Source organism: Lithobates pipiens, unplaced genomic scaffold (genome assembly GCF_037356315.1).
Source record: "Lithobates pipiens isolate NorthernLeopardFrog02 unplaced genomic scaffold, aLitPip1_a1.2 Scaffold_28, whole genome shotgun sequence".
Taxonomy (NCBI): domain Eukaryota; kingdom Metazoa; phylum Chordata; class Amphibia; order Anura; family Ranidae; genus Lithobates; species Lithobates pipiens.
In genome coordinates this window covers 160,268,770-160,295,863 of record NW_027507789.1, presented here as the reverse complement: position 1 = coordinate 160,295,863, position 27,094 = coordinate 160,268,770, and the positions used below count along the sequence as shown (strand labels likewise).

At 42.7% G+C, this 27,094-nt stretch overlaps 1 protein-coding gene across 1 annotated transcript in view; it reads right to left on the bottom strand.

The window, feature by feature from the left end:
- Positions 1 to 27,094, bottom strand: part of LOC143935721 (serine/threonine-protein kinase 4-like) — a 141,707-nt gene that overhangs the window by 75,233 nt on the left and 39,380 nt on the right. Inside the window, exons 4-6 of the mRNA XM_077459802.1 lie at positions 18,322 to 18,436; positions 2,586 to 2,750; positions 435 to 602 (exon numbers count right to left, since the gene is read on the bottom strand). Coding sequence (XP_077315928.1) covers positions 435 to 602; positions 2,586 to 2,750; positions 18,322 to 18,436 — 448 coding nt within the window. The remainder of the gene's footprint in view (positions 1 to 434; positions 603 to 2,585; positions 2,751 to 18,321; positions 18,437 to 27,094) is intronic.

The following is a 27,094-nucleotide window of genomic DNA, read 5'->3' as shown; positions in this document are numbered from 1 at the left end:
GGTGGGCCAACTCAATACTGAACCCTACTTTTGGTAATATAGTATATGTAGCTCTGCACTGGATGTGATGATGCTGAGGGACAGTTCACCACTGGAGCATGGGGAAACACTGTCATCCGTAGGAGCAGAGGACCAAGTAAATAAAAGTGCCTTTCCTGTCCCCTAGACTAACTGAAAATTGAACTCTTGGAGGCGCAACCCCACTTCAAAGGAGATTTTTCTTTCTTTTTTTGGAGTCAGGCTTTAAAGGCGATCGAGTTTAACTTTACAAATCTAGAGCTAGAACCAGTAGAAAGCAACCTATGACACTGACACATCAGGTTGGTCTGCTATCTCCGGAAATCCCAGGTTTAAAAAAAGCATCTTTAAATTCCAAAGCAACAGACACACCCAACCCACTGTAGCTGATTATATAATTCGGTTGTACTACTTACCCTCATGGGGTGAATATCAGCATATGGAGGTTTCCCTTCAGCCATTTCAATGGCAGTTATACCAAGTGACCAAATATCTGCAACGCAATTATATCCAATCTCCTGGATCACCTCTGGAGCCATCCAAAATGGAGTGCCGATTACGGTGTTTCTTTTCGCCATAGTATCCTGAAGGAGATGAAAATGGAGATTTACATTTAATGCAGCTTTTACCAGAAAATAAATGTCATCTAGATCTGGGGTTCTCAATCTTTTTGAGACCAAGGCCTTAACAATTCTTCCAAACCCTTCCATGCCCCAACAGTAAAAAATAAATTTTATACTTACACAAAAAAGTTTGGGATTGCAAAACTATTCAATGAAAGAAGTAAAAGTCTGGAAAGCTCTGGATGGGGCTGGATGTCACCGTTGGGGGACAGGTGCTGTGGATTGGGTTAAGAGACTCCGCAGCAGACCTGGTGGCCCTGTAGGGGATGAGGTTTCTGGAAGAAACTTGGGGGCAATGTAGGACAATGTTGGAGGTTGGGGGCACTATGGAGAATTTGCAGTAGGCTAGGAGGCATTATGGGAGATGGTGGGTACTGTAGGAGACTAAGGGATCTGCAGCTGGCTAGAGGCCGCAGCCCTGAAGTGGGCAATGATTTGAGGAAGAGGAGAACCACCGACCTAGATGAGTGGTCTCCAAACTGCCGCCTTTTGCATGCCGTTAACTGGCCTTTGGGGCACTGTTTCTAAGACTGATACGAGGCTTTGTTACTGCTACGGATATGGGGCATGATTCCTTCGAATGAGACCAACAATAGGGCACTATTCCTTCCAGTGACACCAACAATGGGGCACTATTCCTTCCAGTGACACCAACAATGGGGCACTATTCTTTCCAGTGACACCAACAATGGGCCACTATTCCTCCAACCAATAGCAATGATGGACTAATATTCCTCCTCCTACTGACCACCAGGTCTGAGATATTGCCTACTCCCAATGACACTGGGGCATTTTCTACTGTCACTTCCTAAAGTCTTCCTAAAGTCTGATAGAGAGTAATCTGGCCCTTTGCTTATAACATTTGGAGACCCCTGATCTAAATCAAACAGATTTTGCCAAATGGTTGTATTTTTTGGACCCAAGGAACCACAGTCGGCTCTAGTGGCATGGACACCTTCAGACTTATTTTTTCAATAAACGAATTCACAGATTTTTTTCTTTTTTTACCCCCTGAAATAAAATTAAAAAAAAAAGTACATTTCCATTGATGTTTCATTTTGTTAGAAGACATATCTGAATATATATAACAGTCTTTGATCTCTTTAGTGACTTCCAAAGTATTGAGCGATCTGTGCTAATTAACAACAGCAGACTCCAGCTGCTTTCTTTTTTTGAACAATCCTGACAATTTTTTGGGATGACAGTGTGACAACAGCAATGTACAAAAATAAAACAGAGTAAAACATAAGAACAGGTCAGTACATACTTCTAGCAAAGACTATATATACTTATTTTGGCCCCTAGTAATCTGTTTATAGTTCCTCAACATCCTTCTACTCATGGCAAAGCAACAAATTTATAGCTAATCTGCGTATAGCGAAACCGTTTTTTCGTTATGGCTATGTGATCGGCAAAACCCCTATCTGTTTGTGATTCATTCTGTAGTCCTTTACTAGGGTGACAAAGATTCTTCTACAAAGAAAAGGGTAGTAGTATAGGGAGAGCGTTGACACCCAAGGACAGGAAGTGTATTACAACAAAGGCAGTGTTAGATGCATAGGATCCAAATGGGGGGGGGTGGGGGGAGGGCTTGATCTCCAGCCAAAAGAGGCAGCTCTCTGTTATGTGGGGTATCCCTGAGGGTCAAAAGAAAAATAAAAGCAAAGGATAAGAGCCCTGCAAAATAAATAGATCACCATCAAAATGTGGAACTAGGGTTGGAAGTGTTTAATTCAAATACTCTACAAGCTCCAGGACCCATACTAGGATTTACTAATCTTGGAGAAAACTGAAATACCAGTTTTCTTCTAGTGAGAGACACATACCAGGTCCCTCCAACCTAAATGTGAAAATCCTGGGTGCCACCAAACCTTTATTACACTGTGATACTCAAATTATTGTAGTTTCAATTTATGAAATGTAATTATTATGAAAAGCACTTACAGTCAACTGACCAGCCACTCCAAAGTCTGCCAGTTTAGCAATCCCCTCAGAACTTAGTAGTATGTTCCCGGCCTTGATGTCTCTGTGTATTTTTCGCATAAAATGAAGGTACTCCAATCCTTTCAGAGTTGACTGTAATATCGTCGCAATTTCATCTTCTTTCAACTGCAAGAGAAAATCAGCAATGTCACAGAATGGATGGGATAGGTTGTAAATGGTAACTTAAATCTTGGGGATCAATTTTGGGTCATCTTAAAATCTTTAAATGTATCTCCATCTAAAATGAATATATGGGATGAATCAATGACTGCATTCTAGCTGGCTGTATTTATCATAATGGCTCTCATGCCAAGGGAAGCAAGGTAAGGAAAGCAGCCTCAAGCCTCATTTTACCTGAATTTGTTTCCACTTCTGGTCATCTCTGGACATCTGTTGCTAAAGGTTTTCAACAAGAAAACTGTTAGGAAAAGGGGGTACTGATGACAGTGAGGAATCAAAAGGCTCAATATTTCAAGAAATGTCTCTCCTATTCATTAGCTGCAAATATAAGGCAGAAAGCATGTGTGACCTTTGCACGATGAAGACATTGGGGTGCAGGTCTGCAGAAGGTGGAAAGTGGGTGCTCTTGCTACCAGTAGCACTCTTTACGATGGCATCCAGAAAGCCCTATATAGACGTTTCTTTTTGGAAGGTAGCTGGTACAGGAATCCTCTTAAATTGCCTGAGTCAGAGTACCCACCAAAGAACCTGAGCTGCCAAACAACTGAAGGCTGCCATATGCCCTGTGTCTAAGGAGGTGTCACGGGTTACCTTTAATATACCTGTACCAGCTGATCTTTCAAGTTGTCAAACCCTCTGTAATAAGTTCCTGATGCAGGATTCCAACCTAAAAAGACATGAGTTTGAAAACCCAGGTACAAGAAAATGCTGCCCTGAGAGCAGAGCCAAGAACATTGTAGCCACTTTACGACCGGTCCATAGTAAAAATACATCATTACTTTGACGTTTGACGTTAAATACCAGTGTTTTGGCAACAACTAGCTGCCATACCCCAGTATTTTTTTTTTACTATGGCCAATTCTCTTTCCAATAAAAGTGGTCCAGTGGGTGGATTTGCAGCGGGATCACTTAAAAGCGATGGGAGGGGTGCCCTGGTCATTCCCAGGCTTACCTGACCCATTGGGAAAGCCCCGGGAATGATCCAATGTGGCCGTTAGCTAGGCAGGGAGATGAGTGGGGGCAACGTCTGACATCACTTCTGGTTCCCGGGCCTAAAAAAATGTTTTGTTTTGTTTTTAAGTAAAAGTTAAAAAGTTTTTTGTTTTGCTTTTAAAGGTAAATGAAAGATCTGGGGTCTTTTTGACCCCAGATTTCTCAATAAAGAGGACCTGTCATCCTTATTTCTATTACAAGGGATGTTTACATTCCTTGTAATATAGAAATAAAAGTGATTAAAAAAAATAAAAATAAAAAGGGACAGCGAAAAAGTATAAAGTAAGATAAAAATAACAAAAAAAAATTTCAAGCGCCCCATTCCTCCATGCTCACGTGCAAAAGTGAATGCATATATAAGTCGAGCAAGCATATGTAAACGGTGTTCAAACCGCACGTGAGGTATCACCGCGATCATTAGACTAAGAGCAATAATTCCAGCACAAGATCTTCTCTGTAACTCTAAACAGGAAACCTGTAAAAAAATGTTAAAGTGTCACCAATGGAGATTTTTTAAGTACCGTAGTTTATTTTTTGAATTTTGAAGCATGACATGTTGGGCATCTATTTACGCGGCATAACAATCTTTCACATTATACAAAAAAATTGGGGCAACTATTGCGTTTGTTTTTTGTTTTTTTAATTCATTAACTACTTGCCTACTGGGCACTTTTACCCCCTTCCTGCGCAGGCCAATTTTCATCTTTCAGCGCTGTCGTAATTTGAATGATAATTGCGCGGTCATGCAACACTGTACCCAAACAACATTTTTATCATTTTTTTGAGACAGGTAGAGCTTTCTTTTGGTGGTATTTAATCATCACTGCATTTTTTTCTTTTCGCAAAAAAAATAAAAAAAAAATGTTGGAAAAAAAAAAAGTTTCTTTTTTTTGGGTTTCTGAAATTTTATTGAAGGAAATGCTGCATACAAAGAGCATACAGTGTTGCTCATAAGTTTACATACCCTGGCAGAATTTGATTTCTTGGGCATTTTTCAGAGAATATGAATGATAACACAAAAACTTTTAATTCTCTCATGGTTAGTGTTTGGCTGGAGCCATTTATTAACAATCAACTGTGTAATGGCAACAGAAACTACCCAATTGACCCTGATCAAAAGTTACATACCCCAGTTCTTAATACTGTGTATTGCCCCCTTTAACATCAATGACAGCTTGAAGTCTTTTGTGGTATTTGTGGATGAGGCTCTTTATCTTCTCAGATGGAAAAGCTCTTGGCAAAAAGCCTCCTGTAAATTCTTGGGCTGTCTTGCATGAACTGCATGTTTGAGATCTCCCCAGATTGGCTCTATGATACTGAGGTCAGGAGGCTGAGATGGCCACTCCAGAACCTTCATTTCATTCTGCTGTAGGCAATGACAGGTCAAATTGGCCTTGTGTTTTGGATCATTGTCATGTTGGAATGTCCAAGTACATCCCATGCGCAGATTCCTGGCTGATAAATGCAAATTTTCCTTCAGTATTTTTTGATAACATACTGCATTCATCTTGCCAACAATTTTGACCAAATTTCCTGTGTCGTTGTAGCTCACACATCCTGAAAACATCACCGATCCACCTCCGTACCTTTCATCATAGGCCTTGTTGACGCCTGCATGTTTATGGTTGTGACCAAAAAGCTCAATTTTGGTCTCATCACTCCAAATGACTTTGTGCCAGAAGGGTTGAGGCCCGTCTCTGTGCCATTTGGCATATTGTAAGGGGGATACTTTGTGGCATTTGCGTAGTAATGGTTTTCTTCTGGTGACTCGACCATGCAGCCCATCTTTCTTCAAGTGCCTCCTTACTGTGCATCTTGAAACAGTCACACCACATGTTTTTTGGGAGAGTCCTGTATTTCACCTGAAGTTAATTGTGGGTTTTTCTTTGCATCTCAAACTATTTTCCTGGCAGTTGTGGCTGAAATCCTAGTTGGTCTACCTGACCGTGGTTTGGTTTAAACAGAACCCCTCGTTTTCCACTTCTTGATTAGAGTTTGAACACTGCTTATTGGCATTCTCAATTCCTTGGATATCTTTTAATATCCCTTTTCCTGTTTTATACAGTTCAACTACCATTTCCCGCAAATCCTTTGACAATTATTTTGCTTTCCTCATGACTCAGAATCCAGAAACCTCAGTGCAGCACTGGATGAAAGATGCAAGGGTCTGTCAGGAGTCCATAAACGCATTGACCTTTTATACACACACACACACTAATTACAAGCAAACGGGTCACAGGTGAGGATGGTTACCTTTAATAGACATTCAAACCCCTTTGTGTCAACTTGAGTGCATGTTATCAGGCCAAAATCACCAGGGTATTTACATTTTTGATCAGGGTCATTTGGGTAGTTTCTGTTGCCATTATGATTTAAAAGAGTAAACACAGTTGATTGATAATAAATGGCTTCAGCCAAACACTGACCATGGGAAAAAGAAAATTTGTTGTGTTATCATTCATATTCTCTGAAAAATGGCCAAGAAATCAAAAAATTCGGCCAGGGTATGTAAATTTATGAGCACAGCTGTATATCACATGCTAACAATTCTATAACAACTTTAAGACAAAACCTGCCTTTTAAGTTTCTGTTGTAAAATCCTGTAAATAAGTAATTTTTTCTCCTTCACCGATGTGTGCTGATGAGGCTGCAATGATGGGCACTGATGACACGGAACTAATATGGAGCACTGATGGGCATTGGTAGGTGGATTGACATGCAGCACTAATGAGCACTGAGGTGGTACCGATAGGTGGCACTAATTGGTGGCACTGAAAGGCAGCACTGACTGGCATCACTGCTGGGCACTGTTGGGGCTGCACTGATAATCAGTACCCCGATTATCTGTGCAAATCATCCCTGTGAGAAAAATTTAAAGACGGGTGCTAGCTGGTCACACAAGCAGAGAGTTACACTGACGCACCGCCCCTGTGATGTTTAGGCCTCTTTCTATTGTGGTATGGCAGCCAGGACGGCATCCGGTTGCCATGACCACGCGCATGCACCGCGGAAGCATGATACGGGACGGCGTTGCCCTTAACGTCACCATCGGCGCTGATGCGACGATCTTTGTAACAATCATCACGCTATGTCCGGCGTGTTTACACACCAGGACATTATTCTCCCTCCCCATCAATCGTTTGATGGTCTGGGCGAAGGCACTGTTCACGCCTCATCGTCCTGGGGGGGGGTCCTCCCCTCCACACATACATTAAGAGGATTGGCTGTTTCAACCCCCTCCTATACATTTAAAGCTTGGTTCTGGCAATCAGACACTCTCATGCAGTCTGTGTGCATGACCTGGGACCACTCCACACACGAGCCACACCACACCTTAATCCTGTGCCTATACCTTTGAGATGAACTTTAAGGTTTTATCATTTACGAGGTGATCTGATGTTTCACTTTGCACTTAACTCATTCATCCTTTTTTTACCTTATTATAGGTTTACTTGTCTCCTGGGTATATCCAGGAATAATCCCGTCTATTTCTGGCTTGCAGTTTTGGAGTGAGTCTCAGGTTTTTCTCTCTCTCAATCTCAACACTTTTTTATAACGTGTTTATCTGAATAAGATAAGTCATATACTCGTTGGATAATCTATACCTGACATAATGGCTAGGTGGATTTTTTTCCAATTGTTTCCAACTATTTGATTTAATCACATAGATTTAATCGCATGGAACAAGTTGTCTCTTTTTTAATTTCCTCTTTTCCTTCAGCGATTTATTTGCTCCATACATCTTAAGGGCCTACAGAGAGGATCCAATGGGACACGCTTTGTAGATGACCTCATTTGGGCCCCAATGCGCCTTAAATGCAGCTGCACTTGTCTAAATTTGAACCTGGGAGGATCTGTGCTTGCAGTCTGTCCCCAATATTTTAAATTGCATGCAAGATACTATAAATGCATATGCAATGTACATGGTTAGTATATATGTGTAAGAAAAAATGATTTTTCTTGGGTGTTGTTATTAATACATACCCTTACACATTTTTGTTTGCTAATTTTAGATGTATTAAAGGTCCTGTGCAAACCTCCTATCCCTGAAGAAGAGCCAATACCATAAACTTGAAACGCGTTAGTATCTCTGTTGCTTACACCTTATTTTTCAACAGATCAATGGTGGTTATCAACTGTCATTTGATTGCATACACCTGTACCTGCATCCAAAACCATTTTTATGTATTGTATCTTTTTTAACTTTGATCTATTAAAAATGTATATATTTTTATATTATATTATATATTTTATATATATTTTTGTACTTCTTTTAGCTGATCGTTTAGTTGTTCACTGTCCCCTAAAAGTCAGATTCAGAGGAATTTTCTTGTTTTCCTGTGAGAAAATGCAGCTGGTCAGCTCTCCTCTCCTCACACGCTGTCGTGTCCCAAGGACAGAGTGCACTAGGGCTGAAACGATTAATCGATATTATTGATAATAATCGATAATGAAAATCGTTGCCAATGATTCATTATCGATTAGTTGGTCCGCACCTTCCTCCTGTCTGTCCGTTCAATAAAGCCTCCCTCCTGTGTCCTCGGCGCCACCGTCTGTGACCAGGCACGTCCGCTAGGGCGAGAAGCCGTGAGGAGAGCCGAGCTGCACATTGTGAAAGGTAGCGGCTAATATATAACACAGTAAAAACAGTTACACAGTACAACTAATATTTATGACGAGTGCCCCATCCTAACATTACTCCTGAGGAGGAGGGTGGGGGGGTGGAGTGCCCCATCATTGGTGTTTCAGGGGTGGCTGGAATAGTAGTGCCCCATCATTGGTTTTCCTGGGAGGGAAGGGGGGGAATAGTCATAGTGCCCCATTGGTGTTCCTGGGAGGGGGAATAGAGTCCCATTGGTGTTCCTGGGGGGGGGGGGGGACTAGTGCCCCATCATTGGTGTTCCCGGGAGGAGTAGCACCCCATCATTGGCGTTCCCGGGAGGAGTAGCACCCCATCATTGGCGTTCCCGGGAGGAGTAGCACCCCATCATTGGCGTTCCCGGGAGGAGTAGCACCCCATCATTGGCGTTCCCGGGAGGAGTAGCACCCCATCATTGGCGTTCCCGGGAGGAGTAGCACCCCATCATTGGCGTTCCCGGGAGGAGTAGCACCCCATCATTGGCGTTCCCGGGAGGAGTAGCACCCCATCATTGGCGTTCCCGGGAGGAGTAGCACCCCATCATTGGCGTTCCCGGGAGGAGTAGCACCCCATCATTGGCGTTCCCGGGAGGAGTAGCACCCCATCATTGGCGTTCCCGGGAGGAGTAGCACCCCATCATTGGCGTTCCCGGGAGGAGTAGCACCCCATCATTGGCGTTCCGGGAGGAGTAGCACCCCCATCATTGGTGTTCCCGGGAGGAATAGCGACCCGTCATTGGTATTTCCGGGAGGAATAGCGCCCCGTCATTGGTATTTCCGGGAGGAATAGCGCCCCGTCATTGGTATTTCCGGGAGGAATAGCGCCCCGTCATTTGTATTTCCGGGAGGAATAGCGCCCCGTCATTTGTATTTCCGGGAGGAATAGCGCCCCGTCATTGGTATTTCCGGGAGGAATAGCGCCCAGTCATTGGTATTTCCGGGAGGAATAGCGCCCCGTCATTGGTATTCCCGGGAGGAATAGTGATCCGTCATTGGTGTCCCCAGGAGGAATAGCGTCCCATCATTGGTGTTCCCGGGAGGAATAGCGCCCCATCAATGGGGTTCCCGGGAGGAATATCGCCCCGTCGTTGGTGTTCCCGGGAGGAATAGCGCCCCATCATTTTTATGATTTTATTCAATTAATCAATAAAATAATCGGCCAATTAATAGATTATGAAAATAATCTTTAGTTGTAGCCCTGGAGCGCACCACTGATCGACGGACAAATGCGCCAAGAGTGGGACGCCATATGACGAAACTAAGAAAATAATTTTTCCCAAATTTTCAGTCTTTTTTTTTGTTTATTTAGCAAAATATAAAAAACCAAGTGATAACAAAATACCACCAAAATAAAGCTCTATTTGTTTGAAGAAAATTATAAAAATGTTGTTTGGGTACAGTGTTGCATGACCGCGCAATTGTCATTCAAAGTGCAACAGTGTGGAAAGCTGAAAACTTGCCTGGGCAGGAAGGGGGGTAAAAGTGCCCCATGCAAGGGATAAATATGGCTACAGAACTCAAAGTCACAAGATCCCAATTATAAAAGAAAAAGCACCAAAACGTAGGAACTGCTGTATTATAGAAGATCAAGCACAGGCCATTCTGGTTCCACTTCACCATAAAATGAATGGCTCATGCTTTGCAATGGTCAGTAAGGTTGCTTACATCTTAAACATTAACGCTTGTTTTACTCATTAACATTGGAATATCTAAGGGTCTAAAAGTAACAGACCTTGCACCTGCCTGCCTGTGTAAAACAAGAAGTGAAACTCATAAATGATATTTAAAGTCTACATTCTAAGTACTTCCTCTTAGATTGCGACTATTATTAGAGCTGTCGAAATGAGAACGAAAATACATGTTTTCGCCTTGTATGTATCAGTAAAGAAATAGGTTCAAAACATTGGGAAATTCTACTGAGGAGCAAGGTTGTGCAGAGGATAAAGTTTGTTGTCAAAAAAGTTAAAGTACAGTGCTGTGAAAAAGTATGTGCCCCCTCCCTGATTTTTTTTTTCATATTTGTCACACTTAAAGTGGAGTTTCCATTAAAAAAAAAAAGATGATTAAAAGTCAGTAGCTACAAATACCGCAGCTGCTGACTTTTAATAATCAGACAGACACTTACCTGTTCCAGGGTCCAGCGATGTGGGGGGATCGAAGCCCTGCTCGTCCCCCCCTCCGCTCTGCGGCATTGGCATTGCAACTGTGAAGCCACAGCCGGGGACGCACTGTGCATGTGCGAGCAGCGCCGCACGCCGTGATTGGCCGCGCAGTCATCTGGGACCTGTCATGTGTCCCAGATGACCGACAGGAGGGAGGGGGCAGAGCTGAGCCCTTCCTGTGCCGAGGGGAAGTGACATCAAGAGCCCAGGCACTGAAGAAGGCAGACTACGAGGGACCCCCTAGCAACAGGCATTTAGAGGTAGTCTCGGCTCCTCTCGCAGTCCCGCCTCTGACTGTGAGCAGAGCCGAGTCTAGCTGAAGTACACTTGGCTTTCTGTATGTCAGAGGCGATCGCTCCTCTCGCAATCAGTGGAGGTGGGCGGGACTGCGAGAGGAGCTCAGTAAAGCCGAGTATACTTCGGCTTTGTGTATCTTGGCTCCGATCGCTCCTCTCCGCTCAGTCAGCAGGGGATCGGCGCCAAATTTAAAATCGGGGCAATTCTCAAAAGAGACTGGGCAAGGCTGCAAAGAGACTGGGCAAGGCTGCAAAGAGACTGGGCAAGGCTGCAAAGAGACTGGGCAAGGCTGCAAAGGCACTGGGCAAGGCTGCAAAGAGACTGGGCAAGGCTGCAAAGGCACTGGTCAAGGCTGCATTGATGGGCATTTAAATGTAAGTTTTTTCCTTAAACTTCCCTCCTAAAAGTTTTTTTCCTTAAAAACCTCCTAAACTTGGGGTGCGTGTTATGCGCCGGCACGTGTTATACGTCAATAAATACGGTAGTCTAGAATGGTATGGTCATGAAATGACAAAACCAGAAGATGAATGTAGACCCTATACCATTCTTAATAATAATGTAGGGGGGTTTCCAGACCTCAAATAGAATGTAATAACATAAGCTAAGATACCAAAAAGGTGATGATACATCAATGTTCATTCCTTCTGGCTGAAGAGTATCTAATTGGAAAATCCATTTGGTTTCATTCTGTGAAATCTTATCACCTCTCCAGTGACCTATGATCTTATCTATGGCATAAAAGGTCATGCAGGTTGGATCTTTTCCATGATAATCCCTAAAAAGTGTCTTTGAGACGTTATGTTTATTAAACTCATTTTTTTTATTGTTGATGTTCTCTTGAATTCTGACACATAACTGCCTAGTTGTTCTCCCCACGTATTGTTTGTGGCATGGACATTCTATTACGTAAGTGACATGAGTACTATTGCAGGTTATTCGTTCTTTGATGTTGTATTCGCTTCCATTGGCTGTTGAACTGAACTTTGTTTTCTTTTTGATAGTTTTCTTACTAACCCTACACTGTAGGCATTTGCCGCATTTGTAAAATCCCTTTCGATTTTTGAATAGTTTTATATGTTTTGGTGGACCTAAGGTATTGTGCACCAATTTATTTCTTAAAGATGGTGCTTTTCTGTAGATGAAGCTTGGTTTACCAGGTAGTATAGAATTTAGGAATTTGTCGGATTGCAGAATTGGCCAGTATTTTCTTTATAATTGTCTCCATGGCCTTGTGCAGTCTACTAAACCCCCGTCAGAAAGGCCATATCGATGTTCTTATTCTTTTTTCTTTTATTATTTATTGACTTTCCTTCTATCATCACATTTCTGTCAATTTTTCTCACTTTTTCTTTTAATGCTACTACCGTATATACTCGAGTATAAGCCGAGATTTTCAGCCTCTTTTTTGATCAGCGTATCGAGCAGACAGACGGCGGACATTAAAATTCAAAAGCCGCGCCTCCTTCTCCGCCTCCGCCTGTGATAGGCGGAACACTGAATTTCCCAGCAGTCAGTGTTCCGCCTATCACGGACATCCGTTCATTCTCATACTACGGACGAGTATGAGAGGATGTCCGTGATAGGCGGAACACAGGCTGCTGGGAAATTGAGTGTTCCGCCTATCACAGGCGGAGGACGGAGGCGCAGCTTTTGAATCGTAGAATGGCCGCCGAGAAGAGCGGCGATCCATCGGCACGACACGGGACGGAGGAGGCACGGGACAGAGGAGGCACGGGACACCGGAAGGCACGGGACAGAGGAGGCACGGGACAGAGGAGGCTCGGGACGACGGCGGCTCGGGACGGAGGCTTTGGACACAGGTAGGCTGGACACACACACAAGGCTGCACACACACACACACACACACACACACACACACACGGATGGATGGATGGATGGATACACACACACACACACAGGGATGGATGGATGGATGAATACACACACACACACACACACACACACACACACACACACACACAGGGATGGATGGATACACACACAGGGATGGATGGACGGACACACAGGGATGGATGGATGGATGGATGGACACACACACAGGGATGGATGGACGGACACACACACAGGGATGGACGGACACACAGGGATGGACAGCCATGTCTCACCCTCGGCTTATACACGAGTCAATAAGTTTTCCAGTTTTTTGGGGGTAAATTGGGGGCCTCGGCTTATATTCGGGTCGGCCTATACTCGAGTATATACGGTAGTTCTTTTTTATTATACCCTTTTTCTACAAATCTGTTGATTATTGTGTTTGATTGTTCATCACAATGAATGAATGAATGAATGAATGAATGAAATACTTATATAGCGCACAATGCGAACTGAATCGCCTCTAGGCGCTGTGGCGAGTTTTGATCATCTGCTAAAAGAGGAAGGTCTTGAGTTTTTTCCTAAAAGCCAGGTGATTTTCTTCCAGGCGGATGTTGATTGGTAGAGCATTCCATAGCCGAGGCCCTTGGACAGCGAATCTCCGATCACCCTTGGATTTATACCGGGCTTTGGGCACGAGGAGGAGGTTTTTGTTGGCTGATCGAAGACTGCGGTTTGGTGTGTAATGATTTATTTTCTCCATTAGGTTTTGCGGAGCTTCTCTATGCACGCATTTGTGGGTGAGGCAAAGGGTCTTGAACGTGATTCGATTTTTTACGGTTAGCCAATGTAAGCTCCTCAGTGAAGGAGAAATGGATTTCCAGGGTTTTTTTCCTGTTATCAGCCTTGCCGCCGTGTTTTGGATCAGTTGTAATCGCGCAAGTTGATATTGTGGTAATCCTATGTAAAGCGAGTTTGCGTAGTCCATTGGTGAATTAATGATTGTTCCAACTACCACTGCTTTGTCATTCTTTGGGATAAAAGGGATGAGTCTGCGAAGCATGCGCAGCAGATGGTGAGATCGACTGACTACAGATCCTATTTGCGCATCCATTGACATTTGTGCGTCTAAAATAACCCCGAGACTCTTCGCTTTGGTCTTTGGGGAGATAGTCTGCCCAAAGACGGTTGGTGGAGACCAGGAGGTTTTGGTTGCTGGATTATGATTTGGGTGTAAGATAAGAAGCTCTGTCTTTGATTGGTTCAGCTGGAGGGAGTTGGTGGTCATCCAGTCCTCTATTGATTTGAGGCAGTTTTCAAGTTGTTGTTGGTGATCTTTTTTTCCATTGATCCGGAAATAAAGTTGCGTGTCGTCAGCGTAAGAGTGGAAGCAGAGATCTGAGCATCTGATGATTTGAAGGAGTGGGCGAATGTAAATGTTGAAGAGAACGGGTGACAACGGAGAGCCTTGAGGGACAATCAGTTGGATTGCTACAGTTTCTATATACCGTATATACTCGAGTATAGGCCGAGCCGAGTATAAGCCGAGGCCCCCAATTTACCCCCAAAAAACTGGGAAACCTATTGACTCGTGTATAAGCCGAGGGTGAGATATGCCTGTCCATCCCTGTGTGTGTCCGTCCATCCCTGTGTGTCCGTCCATCCCTGTGTGTCCGTCCATCCCTGTGTGTGTGTCCATCCATCCATCCCTGTGTGTGTGTCCATCCATCCATCCCTGTGTGTGTGTCCATCCATCCATCCCTGTGTGTGTGTGTGTGTGTGTGTGTCCATCCATCCATCCCTGTGTGTGTGTGTGTGTCCATCCATCCATCCATCCCTGTGTGTGTGTCCATCCATCCATCCGTGTGTGTGTGTGTGTGTGTGTGTGTGTGTGTGTGTGTGTGTGTGTGTGTGTGTGTGTGTGTGTCCGTGCAGCCTTGTGTGTCCAGCCTACCTGTGTCCCGAGCCTCCGTCCGGTCCCGTCCCGAGCCTCCGTGTCGTCCCGTCCCGAGCCTCCGTGTCGTCCCGTCCCGAGACTCCGTGTCGTCCCGTCCCGAGCCTCCGTGTCGTCCCATGCCAGGATCGCCGCTCTTCGTCGGCGCCCTGGCGGCCATTCCCCTGTTCAAAAGCCGCGCCTCCGCCTCCGCCTGTGATAGGCGGAACACTCAATTTCCCAGCAGTCTGTGTTCCGCCTATCACGGACATCCTCTCATCCTCGTCCGTAGTACGAGGATGAGCCGATGTCCGTGATAGGCGGAACACTGACTGCTGGGAAATTGAGTGTTCCGCCTATCACAGGCGGAGGCGGAGGCGCGGCTTTTGAAAGGTAGAATGGCCGCTGTCTGTCTGCTCGACACGCTGTTCGGGCAGTCAGACAGCGGTGACTCGAGTATAAGCCGAGGGGGGCACTTTCAGCCTCAAAAAAGAGGCTGAAAATCTCGGCTTATACTCGAGTATATACGGTATACACATTTATTGCCCTTTTGGTATGTTGCTAATCCATTGTGGATGATGGCAACTATTGGTTGGGATGTATCCATTTCTGTCGGTAGTCTTAAAAAACATCCTGGTGTTTAAATAGCCATTATTTTTGTATACTTGCAAATCAAGATAATCAATGCTTTGTTTACTGCAGTTTCCTGCAAAAGTGATGCCATAGATGTTTTGATTTATTTTGTCAAGAAGATTTGTAGCTCTTCCTCTGTACCTCTCCATATTATGATGGTATTATATATGCATCGATGGTACATTTTCAAATTCTCTCTTTGCACACTAAATATTTGCTCATCTTCCCACCAATCTAAGAACAAATTTGCTACACTGGGGGCGTATTTTGCCCCCATAGCAACTCCTTTTGTTTGGGTGTAGTATTCACCTTTGTGCCAAAAATAATTATGGTTCATAGCCAACTTTAGACCTTCTGTGATGCATTTGATTTGTTCTTCTTTTAAGTCAGTTTGTTTATACAAAGCCCATTCAACGCTACTTATTCCATCATCTTGTATGATATTCGTATATAAGGAATTTACATCTATTGTTACCAAGATGTCATCTTCATGTATTTTGAAGTTTTTGAGTTCAGCAATTAATTGCCTACTGTCCTTCAAATAAGATTTTCCTTCTGCCACCATTGGTTGTAAGTACCCATCTATGTATGCTACTAATCTAGAGTACAGTGAATCAATGCCATTTATTATTGGCCTTCCGGGAGGGTTTGATTGATTTTTGTGGATTTTGGGAATGTAATAAATCACCGGAGGAGTCTTGGCTACTTCTGGGATCAGGCATCTGGCTTCCTTCTTTGTTAAAATTCCCCTTTCTTCTCCTCGTTTCACAAATGATTTGAGTTTTCTCATATTCACTTTTTGGATTCCCTTTAAGCTTTTTATATGTATCCGATGTCTTTAGTAGTTTGTTTATTTCTATTTCATAGTCTCTTTTGTTTAATATAACTAGGCCTCTGCCTTTATCTGCCGGGCAAATTATTATTTTCTTTCTTCTTTTCTATCTCTTTAATGGTGTACCAAATTTTATTTCGTTTGATTTATTCACCTTTAATTTTCTGATATCATTTTCTACCATTTTTTGAAGACTAGTAAGCTTTCATTATGTTGCATTTTTGGGTGGAATAGGAGATTGCCTTTATGTTTTGCCCTGTTTCCTTTGATGCAAAAAAAGTTTATATGTACATTTTTCTCTCAAATTTTTGAAAATTTATAAAGGCCTCAAATTTGTCCAGATCCTTATCTGGAGCATACTTTAATCCCAGATCAAGCACTTTAAGTTCCTAGTTTTACTATTCCCTGTGGTATATATCACAGTATGCACTTACACTTCACACTGGATGAAGGTATAACACACCACATTTTGATAATACGGTTTTAGTTATATACTTTCCCTTTTTGGTTTCTCACCAGCAATCTGCTGGGTCTTTACACCATAGGTAATCATACTGGTTTAGAGATCTGTTGTGTGGTGGGTGTAACACATTAGCACCTTTCCACTACAGGTGCCCCGTTTTCTACATCTATCGTTTTTATTACCCTGGTTTAGTAGTGCTGACTTTAGCACCAAGGGGTGGTGCTGGATGGGGAGAGGGGATTTATGTGCAATTTACCTTCCTTAACCGTGTATTGAACTGCTGCAGAATACAATAATATAAGACAGAAGGAAAAAAAACATTTTTGAGAAATGAACACCCCTTTCCTACCATTTATGGCTTCATAAAAAAAAAAAAAAATGAATTCTTTGTTTTTTTAGGGAATGGCTAGAACCTCTGTAAAGTTTCTGTTGTCTGTGATTCCACCGGTGTTAAGCTTGGGCATGTTCAGGCTAAAGACCAGAACCCAAGTAAGTCTGCCAGGAAGCCCTCGCCTGTATGGGTCAATTTTGGCTTTATCGGTACCCCATGCACACAATACTCTATATTGTAAGCCCTATAGATAGGATGCAGTACTCAGCTTTTTCGTTTATTTTTTTGCATTGATCCCATTATGCTCCATTGTATGGCCCAATTGTCTGTGGCATGGGCATTTCCCACCCCACAGCCATTCATATACATGGCCCTTGGGACAGCTTCCTGGTTGGCTCACACACATGGGTTCAGATCTTAGTCTGTACATGCCTAAGCTCATCACTAATGTCCACTGAGACACTCCCTCACTTACTGTCTGGAAGAGACTAGAGGAAGTGATCGGAAAGCTCACCAAAGTGGTAGAAAGGCAAGTTTGACATCTGTCACTGGAACTCCTGTGCCAACTGGAGGAATTTTGTTCACCTTACAACGTTAAATAAACTGTCTTTGGGTGAGGCCATGCATCTCAGATGAGGTCACCGACAAAAGAAAAAATTACAAATCCTTCCTCATTCCACGCAACACTTAGAAAAAAAAGTAAATTTATGGTGCAAATGCTAAGCACATCTAAATGTTTCTGAATAGAGAATGAAATTAAAAGAAGATCTTATAAACCAAAATAATCACAATATGAAATCTTTGGATCATCACGCAGGGCATCTGTATGTCATTGAGTAGGCAAAATGCTGGTTGCTCAATGGGTGACACCAACTGTTAAACATGGAGGAAGAGACATGGTTGCCTGGGGCTCTTTAACCAAATCTAGGGTTTCCACCTTACATAAAATAACTTGCACCCTAAGCCAAAAGGTCCTTCCTACAGCAAGATAATGACCAACACACACTTCTAGGGTAGATCAAAACCACTTTAGAAGAGAAGAACAAGATAGCAACCTTCAAGTCACAGAATGGTCTTCAGAATTCTCAGACTAGAACCCTATTGTGACAGTTTAGGATCTACTGTGCAGAAGGGTGACAGCAATGTACCCTACAAGTAGAAAACCTTTGTGGGAACCTCTGCGACAGTGTTAGAAAGAACTTAGCAAACAATATTTGATTTCCAATGTAGAAATAATGGTAGATGTCTGTTTGGGTGTTATATCTACAAAAGATGCCTATTTCATGGAATCAAACATTTTTTAATACATTTTGTTAAACAATCATCTGATATATTTTTTATTTCCAACTATTTTATAGTAGTGACTTTTTTTGGCTATTTCATGCGACAGCAGGAAACTTACTGTTTGTTTTCTTAGTCGAATTATATCAGAGACTGATCCTCCTCCACAATACTCCATCACAATCCATAGGTCGGTGTTTTTAAAATAGCTGCCATAATACTTCACAACATGAAGGCTGCAACAAGAAAGAAAGGAAAGAAGATATTTCATGTGCTGGTGATACCATGACAACACAAACAGTAAGACTTAAATAAGAGATGCATAAATTCAAATGGTGCTAATATAGTTTAAAAACCTTGCAATAATGATGGAAGCCAACAACAAAAATCTTTTTATACATTTGGAGGCATCATCTGTCAAACCAAAAAAATAAAAAATATAGAAAACTTCTTTACCTACCAAGATACAAGGATACTTTGATTCTCCTGTTCAACATCGATCATGTGATCAATTGCCTACCCTTTGAGATAATGGTAACATCATTTTCTCTAGAAAAGGTAAGGTAAAGCTGTTTTATAAAAACAGAGGTTCTAACTCTTCTCCAAACAATTCAAAGTTAAAGAAAAATGTTTTTTCCTTGAGTTAAGCTTTAAAATAATTATTTTGGTTTTGGTCCTAAGGTATTTTGTAGCAGGTGCGTTATTTAATGTTTCTGCTTAGCACAGAGATCTTTTTCTCGTTCTCTATATCATCTCTTGCCTCACAAGTTAAGTGTGTATATTTTTTTTCTGTGCGTGCTGAAACCACAATAAGGACTGCTTACCCCATCTTGTACTGTGTGATCTAAGGCCATGTCTATATGTGTGGAATCAGGCAGTCATATTGTCCTCTCCTCAGCCTACTTGTAGTTATAGAACTAAAGATTTGGTGGGTAAGATAGGTAAGTCTTTTTGCTGATGCTGCAAAAAAGTGTGCAATAGGGTTGATATTTCTGGAGGCGTTTGTAACGTTGAACATATTTTGGCAGTGCTGGAAGATTTTAAAAAAAAGTGCAAACTGTAGATCACTGTTTCTAAAAGTAAAATAATGCGCCTACAGAATATACTCCCTTGATAGACTACAATATTTGGGTAAGTTTTTGGCAAAATCTACCAAAAACATCTTTTTGATATCCTTCATGTGTTTGAAACATGAGCAAACAATGTGGCCCAAAAGTGGGAAAAAAGACGATTCAGGATTGATTCACTAAAGGGATCAGTAGCAGGAGGAAGGCGGTCTTAATATCTCTATATAGAACTTTAGTTATTGCTAGAGGATTTAGAAGCATGAGGAAGGAGGTCCCGATTCCTCTATATAGATCTTTATCACTGGAAGGTCACCAGCAGGAGAAAGGAGATCCCGATACCTCTATATAGATTTTTGTTTATCACTAGAAGGTCACCAGCAGGAGGAAGGAGGTCCTGACTCTCCAATATAGATCTTTAGTCATCACTAGATGGATCACCAGCAGGGGGAAGGAGGTTCCGAGTATTCTGCATAGATCTTTAGTCATCACTAGAGGGATCAGAAGCAGGAGGAAGGAGGACCTGATTTTCCAATATAGATGTTTAGTTATCACTGGATGGAGCTCCAGCAGGAGGAAATCCTGATGGATAACCAGCAGGAGTAAGAAGGTCCTGATTCCTCGACATATTTAGTTATCACTAAAGGGGTCAGTAGAGGGGCCTGCAGGAGAAAGGAGGTCCTGATTACCCTATATAGATCCCTCCCACCGTCTATAAAAGCTGAATGGCTTTTATAGGCGGTAGGAGGGATGGCCCCCTCTCCTGCACCTCTCTGTGCTCTACCGTCCCACCAGCAAGCCCCAAATGAAGCAGGTGGTTCTGCCAGCTTACCACAGAGCTAGTAGAGGACCAAAAAGGTCCCCAATGAGCTCTATGGTATAAGAGACGGCAGCAATGAGCATTTTCGTCACTTCCTGTTTCCCCAGATGTAAACAGCACCATTTTTAATTATTGAAAGCATTCGATCACCCTGATCTTGGTGTGATCAGATGCTTTTAAGGGCAGAGGAGACATCTCTCTATAAAGAGTACCTGACAATTGCTGTCACAAGGGATGTTTACATTATTTGTGACAGCAATAAAAAAAGTGATAAAAAAATAATAATTATGAAACAGTGTAAAAAAAGAAAAAAAAAAAAGAAAAAGAAAAGAAAAGAGCCTCTGTCCCCTGTGCTCGCAAGCAAAGACCACCACACGCGTTGGTCCAGTACGTATATGTAAATGGCTATCGCACCACACATATGAGGTATTGCCATAAATGTCAGACCGAGAGCAATAGTTCTAGCACCAGAACTCCTCTGTAACTCTAAACTGGTAACCTGTAAAGGCTATTAAATCACTGCCTATGGAGATTTTTAAATACTGTAGTTTGTTGCCATTTCACGAATATGTACAATTTTAAAGCATGACAAGTTAGGTATCTATTTACTCAGAGTAACACCATCTTTTAAATTTTACAAATAAATTGCAAATGTAAATTTACGTGTAAATTTAAATATTGTGTTTGTGTGCATTAAAATTCATTACAGTGTATTAAAAAAAAAGAAAAAATTGAAAAAACTCTGTGCAAATACCCTGTAACATAAAAAATTGCAAAACCCAGCATTTTACTCTCTAGGGCCTCTGCTAATTATATATATATAATGTTTTGAGGTTCTAAGAAATTTTCTAGCAAAAAATACAGATTTTACTTCAAGTGGCTTGTCAATCCTTAAGCGGTATGGGCAGTGGGTGTTTATCTACTATCTAGATATCGACAATTGAGGTGTCAGGTTATTTCTTATAATGCAATAAATACAAAGCTAGGGATTCAGTAAAAACTAAGAAAAACAAAAAGTACACAAGTTTGCAAACCTCAGGGATTAGGAATCACCCACAATTGCTTAAAGCATCTTTATCAAAGTATGAGTCAGCTGTCACGGTCTAGCCTGCAGTTTTCTGTTTGTGAAATTCTTATCGCTTTGCTGCAGTGGTTCTGCTAGATGTGTGATTACATTCACATGTGCTGCTGTGTTCACCTATGGGCGTCGCCTGCTCTACTGTGGATTCTCTTCTCCATTTCCCTTTTATCACTTCCTGAGCACTCATTGTCAGCATATATGTCTGGCTCTTCAGCATCTTCGGGACCACTGCCTAAACACAAAGCTGGAGAAATGCCTCTTCATGCAGTGGTCATCAACCCTGTCGTCAGGGCCCACTAACAGGCCAGGTTATATGTATTACCTTGGGGAGATGCAGACTAGAATACTGCAATCACTGAGCAGCAAATTATATCACCTGTGATGTATTTCAGTTATCTGGCCTGTTACTGGGCCCTGAGGACAGGGTTGACGACCACTGGTTTATGGACCCAGCAAAACTTCAGGCCATCTCTAATTGGCCTCAGCCCCCTGGTCTGAGAGCAATGCAGAGTTTCTTGGGATTCACCAATTTCTATCGCCAGTTCTTTCCTGGTTATTCCACCTTGGTGGCCCCAGTCACTTCTCTCACCTGAAAGGGTGTTGATGCCAGTACCTGGCCTCCTGAAGCAGTCAAGGCTTCCCACATACTGAAAATGGTCTCGCTCTCAGCATCTATTCTCATGCGTCCTAACATTCCCCAGCCCTTCTTCTTGGAAAAACAGTAGATGCTTGATCATTGGGTGTGGAAGCTGTTTTTTTCCAAGTGTATAACAGCAAGCTCTGCCCCTTTGTCTTCCTCTCAAAGAAGTTTTCAGATACCAAAAGAAATTACGCCATAGGTGATCGGTAATGTCTAGCTATTAAGTTGGCACTGCAAGAATGGCGGCATCTACTGGAGTAATCTCCACACCGTATCCTGATGAATACTGATCACAAGAATCTCAAGTACTTGCAATCCACCCAACACTTGAATTCCAGACAAGCGCTATGTGCTCTCTTTCTTGCCATGTTTAAAGGAAAAGTACAGCCAAAGCTTGTACTTCTGTGGATCACAGGAGTGCAGTTCATTCTGCATTCCTGTGACCCATTTTTTAGCAGACAGCGGGCTGAAGCCCGCCGTCAGCTAATATCACAGACCCAGTCCAGACTCGGGCAAGATCACGACAATGAAGTGGGGATCTATGTACATGCCTGGACCGGCACCCTGCTCAGCCTCTCGGTGAGATGCTGAGAGCCTGAGCCGGCAGCTCCCACCGGGGGACCGATGCTGCATTCACCTAGGTAGGTGGGATTCTGAATAAAGAACATACTTCTCTTTTAACTTTGACAACACTCTTCGGCCTGCTTCCAAAAACGGCAACACTGATGCCCTGTACAGATCATTCGGCGTTGCAGGCGTTATTGCTGACTGCCATGTTGAACCAGAACCCGCCCTCCAAGCTTCTCAAATGGGTAAAGTACATGACTCCAAACTCTCTGGGCAGCCTGGTGTACAACGTATCTATGCTTTTCTGCAGTGTCACTACTGGTGGCCCTCTCTTCGTAAGGATGGTGAAGATTATGTTTATAAAAGGAAATATTTTGTCTTCATGGTATGCCCTCACACATTGTCTCTGATAGAGAAGTTCAATTTACAGCTTGCTTCTGGATGGCTCTGACCACATCCTTTGGGATCAAGTTGGATTTCTCCTCAGCGTTTCACCTGCAGTCTAATGGGCAAACTGAAAGGGTCAACCAGAATGTTGAACTGTATCTTTGTGCCTTCATTCCTACCCATCAGGATGATTGGGTAGACCTTCTACCCTGGGCTAAGTTTGCCCTCAATAACTATGGTAATGCCAGCACTGGGGAGTCTCCCTCTTTCACCGTGTATGATCATCAGCCTGTGAATGGAAAAAAAAGGCTGTATTGAATATTTATTTCATTGCAAGCCATATTATTGATCACGATGCTTTGTTCGGTTAGATTTCCTTGGTCTGTGACTCACAGTGTGGTGTATTCCTTTGGGGTTAACCTGGTTGTGCCCCTTGTGGGTAGCCAGAGCTGGGGCCTATGGCTCCCCACTCTTTCGGACTAGTGTGTCTCATGGCAGCAAATTTTCCTTGGTTTTAAATGATGCGTCTGTTAAGGATATGAATTCATATGGTCAGTATAAACCTATAATGAAATTGTGCTATGATAAAGATGTTTGTGTAAATCTCCAATTGTATTCCCCTTTTTCCCGAATTCTCTGTACTGTAGATATTACTGTGTATATATAACCACTTACCCCTGAAGAGGAATTACGTAATCCTTTCGAAACACGTTTGTTACTATTCTGGCTCTATCATTGACAGATATTTGTGGTTATTCAAATTTTGTACGTGTCATGCACTCACTGTAACAGCATCAATATGTTCATGTTTTAATCTTGCATCAATCTTTTTAATATTGGCATAACAGACTTTGTACTTTTATACTACTATTACTATTTCCTTTGGCGTCTATGCCCCCTTAAAGTCTCAGAGGATTTTTCTGGTACTTTGATCATCATCCTGTATACCATTTCCCAATCCTATCCCTCCTGTAATGCAGCTGCTGCAGAGACTCAATAGTTCTTCAATTTCATCCTGGCAGATGTTTCCAAGGACTTGTATGTAGCAGGTTCCAGGTACAAAGTAGCTGCAGATCATCATCACCGGGTGAGTCCCAAATTTCCTGGCTACAAGGTTTGACTCTTTACCAAGAACATTCATCTCAAAGTACCCTCGATAAAATTTGCTCCTCATTTCATTGGTCCCTCTGCCAGGTTAATCCTGTTGCTTTCAAGCTCTGTCTCCCTTCACATTGAAGGATTCCTAATGCCTTTCATGATTCACTCCCAAGACCATACATCTTTACTAGGTTTTCTTGTTCTCTTTGTCGTCCTTCTCCTATGGTCATTACTACAGATCAGTATGAAAGCAAGCAATTCTTGAATACTAAATACTCCAGGGGAAGGCTTTTGTATCTAACTGACTGGAAGGTATGTGGTCCTGGGGAAAGATGTTGGATTCCATCTACAGATATTTCTGCTCCCTGTTCGGTGAAATCTTTTAAAGTTTCCTTTCAAGCTTAGCCCTGAACAGGTGGGGAGGCCTTGTAAGAGAGGGGGTAATGTCACGGTCTAGCCTGCAGTTTTTTGCTTGTGAAAATCTTATCTCCTTGCTGCAGTGGTTCTACCAGATCTGCAATTCCATTCACATGTGCTGCTGGCTTCTGTGTTCACCTTTGGGCGCCACCTGCTCTACTTTGGATGTATATCCTTTTCCCTTCTATCACTCCCTGTGCCACCTCCCAGCTTGCTTCACCATAGACTTGCTCAGTGCAGTCCAGGTTGCCTGAGCAACTTTTCTAGTTTCTCTGTACTTGCCTTATATTCTGGGCCCGACTACCTGTGTACCGACTCTGGTTTCGTATGCAGTTTTTGCTTGCCTGCTACCAGCCATGGCTTTGGCTCTTGTTTACCAGATTCTCTTCTGTCTCCTGCCATTTGTACTCACATACGCATGTACTGTGCACATGTGATCTCCGCATTGTCAGCCGGGAGTACCTGGGGGACACGAACAGGTTAGTTTGCTGCAAGTCCACCCCCACCATCAGGGGCCCTAGTGAACGAACAGGCTGGGGCTTAGATTTCATACCCAGGGGTACCTCAAGTTGGCTTTCTACAAGGGCTCAGTACCATAGAAACCTGAGATCGGCATAATCCATAAGTGCCATCATACACTAACTGATCTGAATTGGGCTGATAAAAATAACAAGTTTTGAAGAAATGGATTCGGGACAGCCGCACTCTGATAAAAGCCTTTATTGTAATGAATAGCCAATGTTCATGTGACAGAAGCCGGACAAAGATGACGCGTTTCACATCATTGTTGCTTAGTCATATCTCATGACTAAGCAACGATGATGTTGTGAAACGTGTCAACGGTTTGTGCTGCTTCTGTTGTCACATGAACGTTGACTATTCATTACAATAAAGGCTTTTATCGGAGTGTGGCTGTCCAGAATACATTTTTTCAATATTGCTCGTTCTGAGCCTGCACCTGGCTTCCACTTTGAGGAGGACATTTTCTTCAGTACGCCACCTGTAGCGGTTCACCCTTTGGTAAACATAGCAAGTTTGTTACAGCACAATGGAAATCTATTTTTCACCAAGGTACCCATACAAACACAAATTCTTTGCAGTCCTTTTTAAAACCGAAGACACTGTTTAGTCACTAAACTTGATCATTTCAGATCTCTATCACAGGCCACATCTAAAGTAGCATAGAGCAAAACGGAAGCCATAGACTAAAGAGATTATGTACTTTAGGAGGTATAGGTGTAGCTCTTTCTTCAGTGTAAAGAATTTCTGTCTCTCATGTTATGTCAGATTTATTACATACAGCTGTGTTTACACAACAGCCAATATAGCAACCATGAAACGCATACTCGCACAGTAATTCAAAAGGGAACTGTCAATGCCTAACTAAAACACCGGTGCTGGGATTAGGCCTTACAGTATCCAAAGTGCAGATACCATAATGCATTGCCCCCCACCCCCACACACACATTCTGTATTTTCCAGTTCCTGACACACATTTTTCTATGCACTTTGTTGTCCTAATTTATCCATTATTGCTTGCTTTAGTATGCATTAAATTTCTTTGGTTAGCTGTTAGTGTGTTTATGCAGGAAGGGCCATATATCCACCTTCTATTCCCTGTGGGGCCATATATCCACTGTGTTCCCCCTTTGTCCCCTTGTAACTATACACTATATTGTCAAAATTATTAGGACACCTGCCTTTACACGCACATGAACTTTAATGGCACCCCAGTCTTAGTCGTTAGGGTTCAGTGTTGAGTTGGCCCACTCTTTGCAGCTATAACAGCTTCAACTGTTCTGGGAAGGCTTTCCACAAGATTTAGGTGTGCATCTATGGGAATGTTTGACCAAATGATTTGGACCGGTGCACAAAGCAAGGTCCATAAAGACATGGATGAGCAAGTTTGGGGTGGAGGAACTTGACTGGCCTACACAGAGTCCTGACCTCAACCAGATAGAACACCTTTGGGATGAATTAGAGCAGAGACTACAAGCCAGGCCTTCTAGTTCACATCAATGCCTGACCTCCCAAAATGCTCTTTTGGAAGAATGGTCAAACATTCTCATAGACACACGCTTAAACCTTGTGGACAGTCTTCCCAGCAGAGTTGAAGCTGTTACAGCTGCAAGGGTGGGCCAACTCAATATTGAACCCTACGGACTAAGGCGCCATTAAAGTTCATGTGCATGTAAAGGCAGATGTCCCAATACTTTTGACAATATAGTGTAGCTCTATTCTTTTCTCAGTATTGTCATATAGTCATTTCTTTCCTTTTGTGCAGTGAAAAGCTAGAATTTCCATTCAGCAACCATATGTCCACACCCCCATGACACCATAGAGCTTCCTCTCCAAATTATCATGCAGCACAATATACAGTATCTCACAAAAGTGAGTACACCCTTCACATTTTTGTAAATATTATATTTTTTCATGTGACAACACTGAAAAAATGACACTTTGCTACAATGTAAAGTAGTGAGCGTACAACATGTATAACAGTGAAAATTAGCTGTCCCCTCGAAATAACGCAATACACAGCCATTAATGTCTAAACCGCTGGCAATAAAGTGAAAACATCCAAAATTGGGTCCAAAGTGAGTGCCAATATTCTGTGTGGCCACTATGATTTTCCAGCACTGCCTTAACCCTCTTGGGCATGGAGATCACCAGAGCTTCACAGGTTGCTACTGGAGTAATCTTCCACTCCTCCATGATGACATCACGGAGCTGGTGGATGTTAGAGACCTTGCACTCCACCTTCTGTTTGAGGATGCCCCAGAGATGATCAATAGGGTTTAGGTCTGGAGACATGCTTGG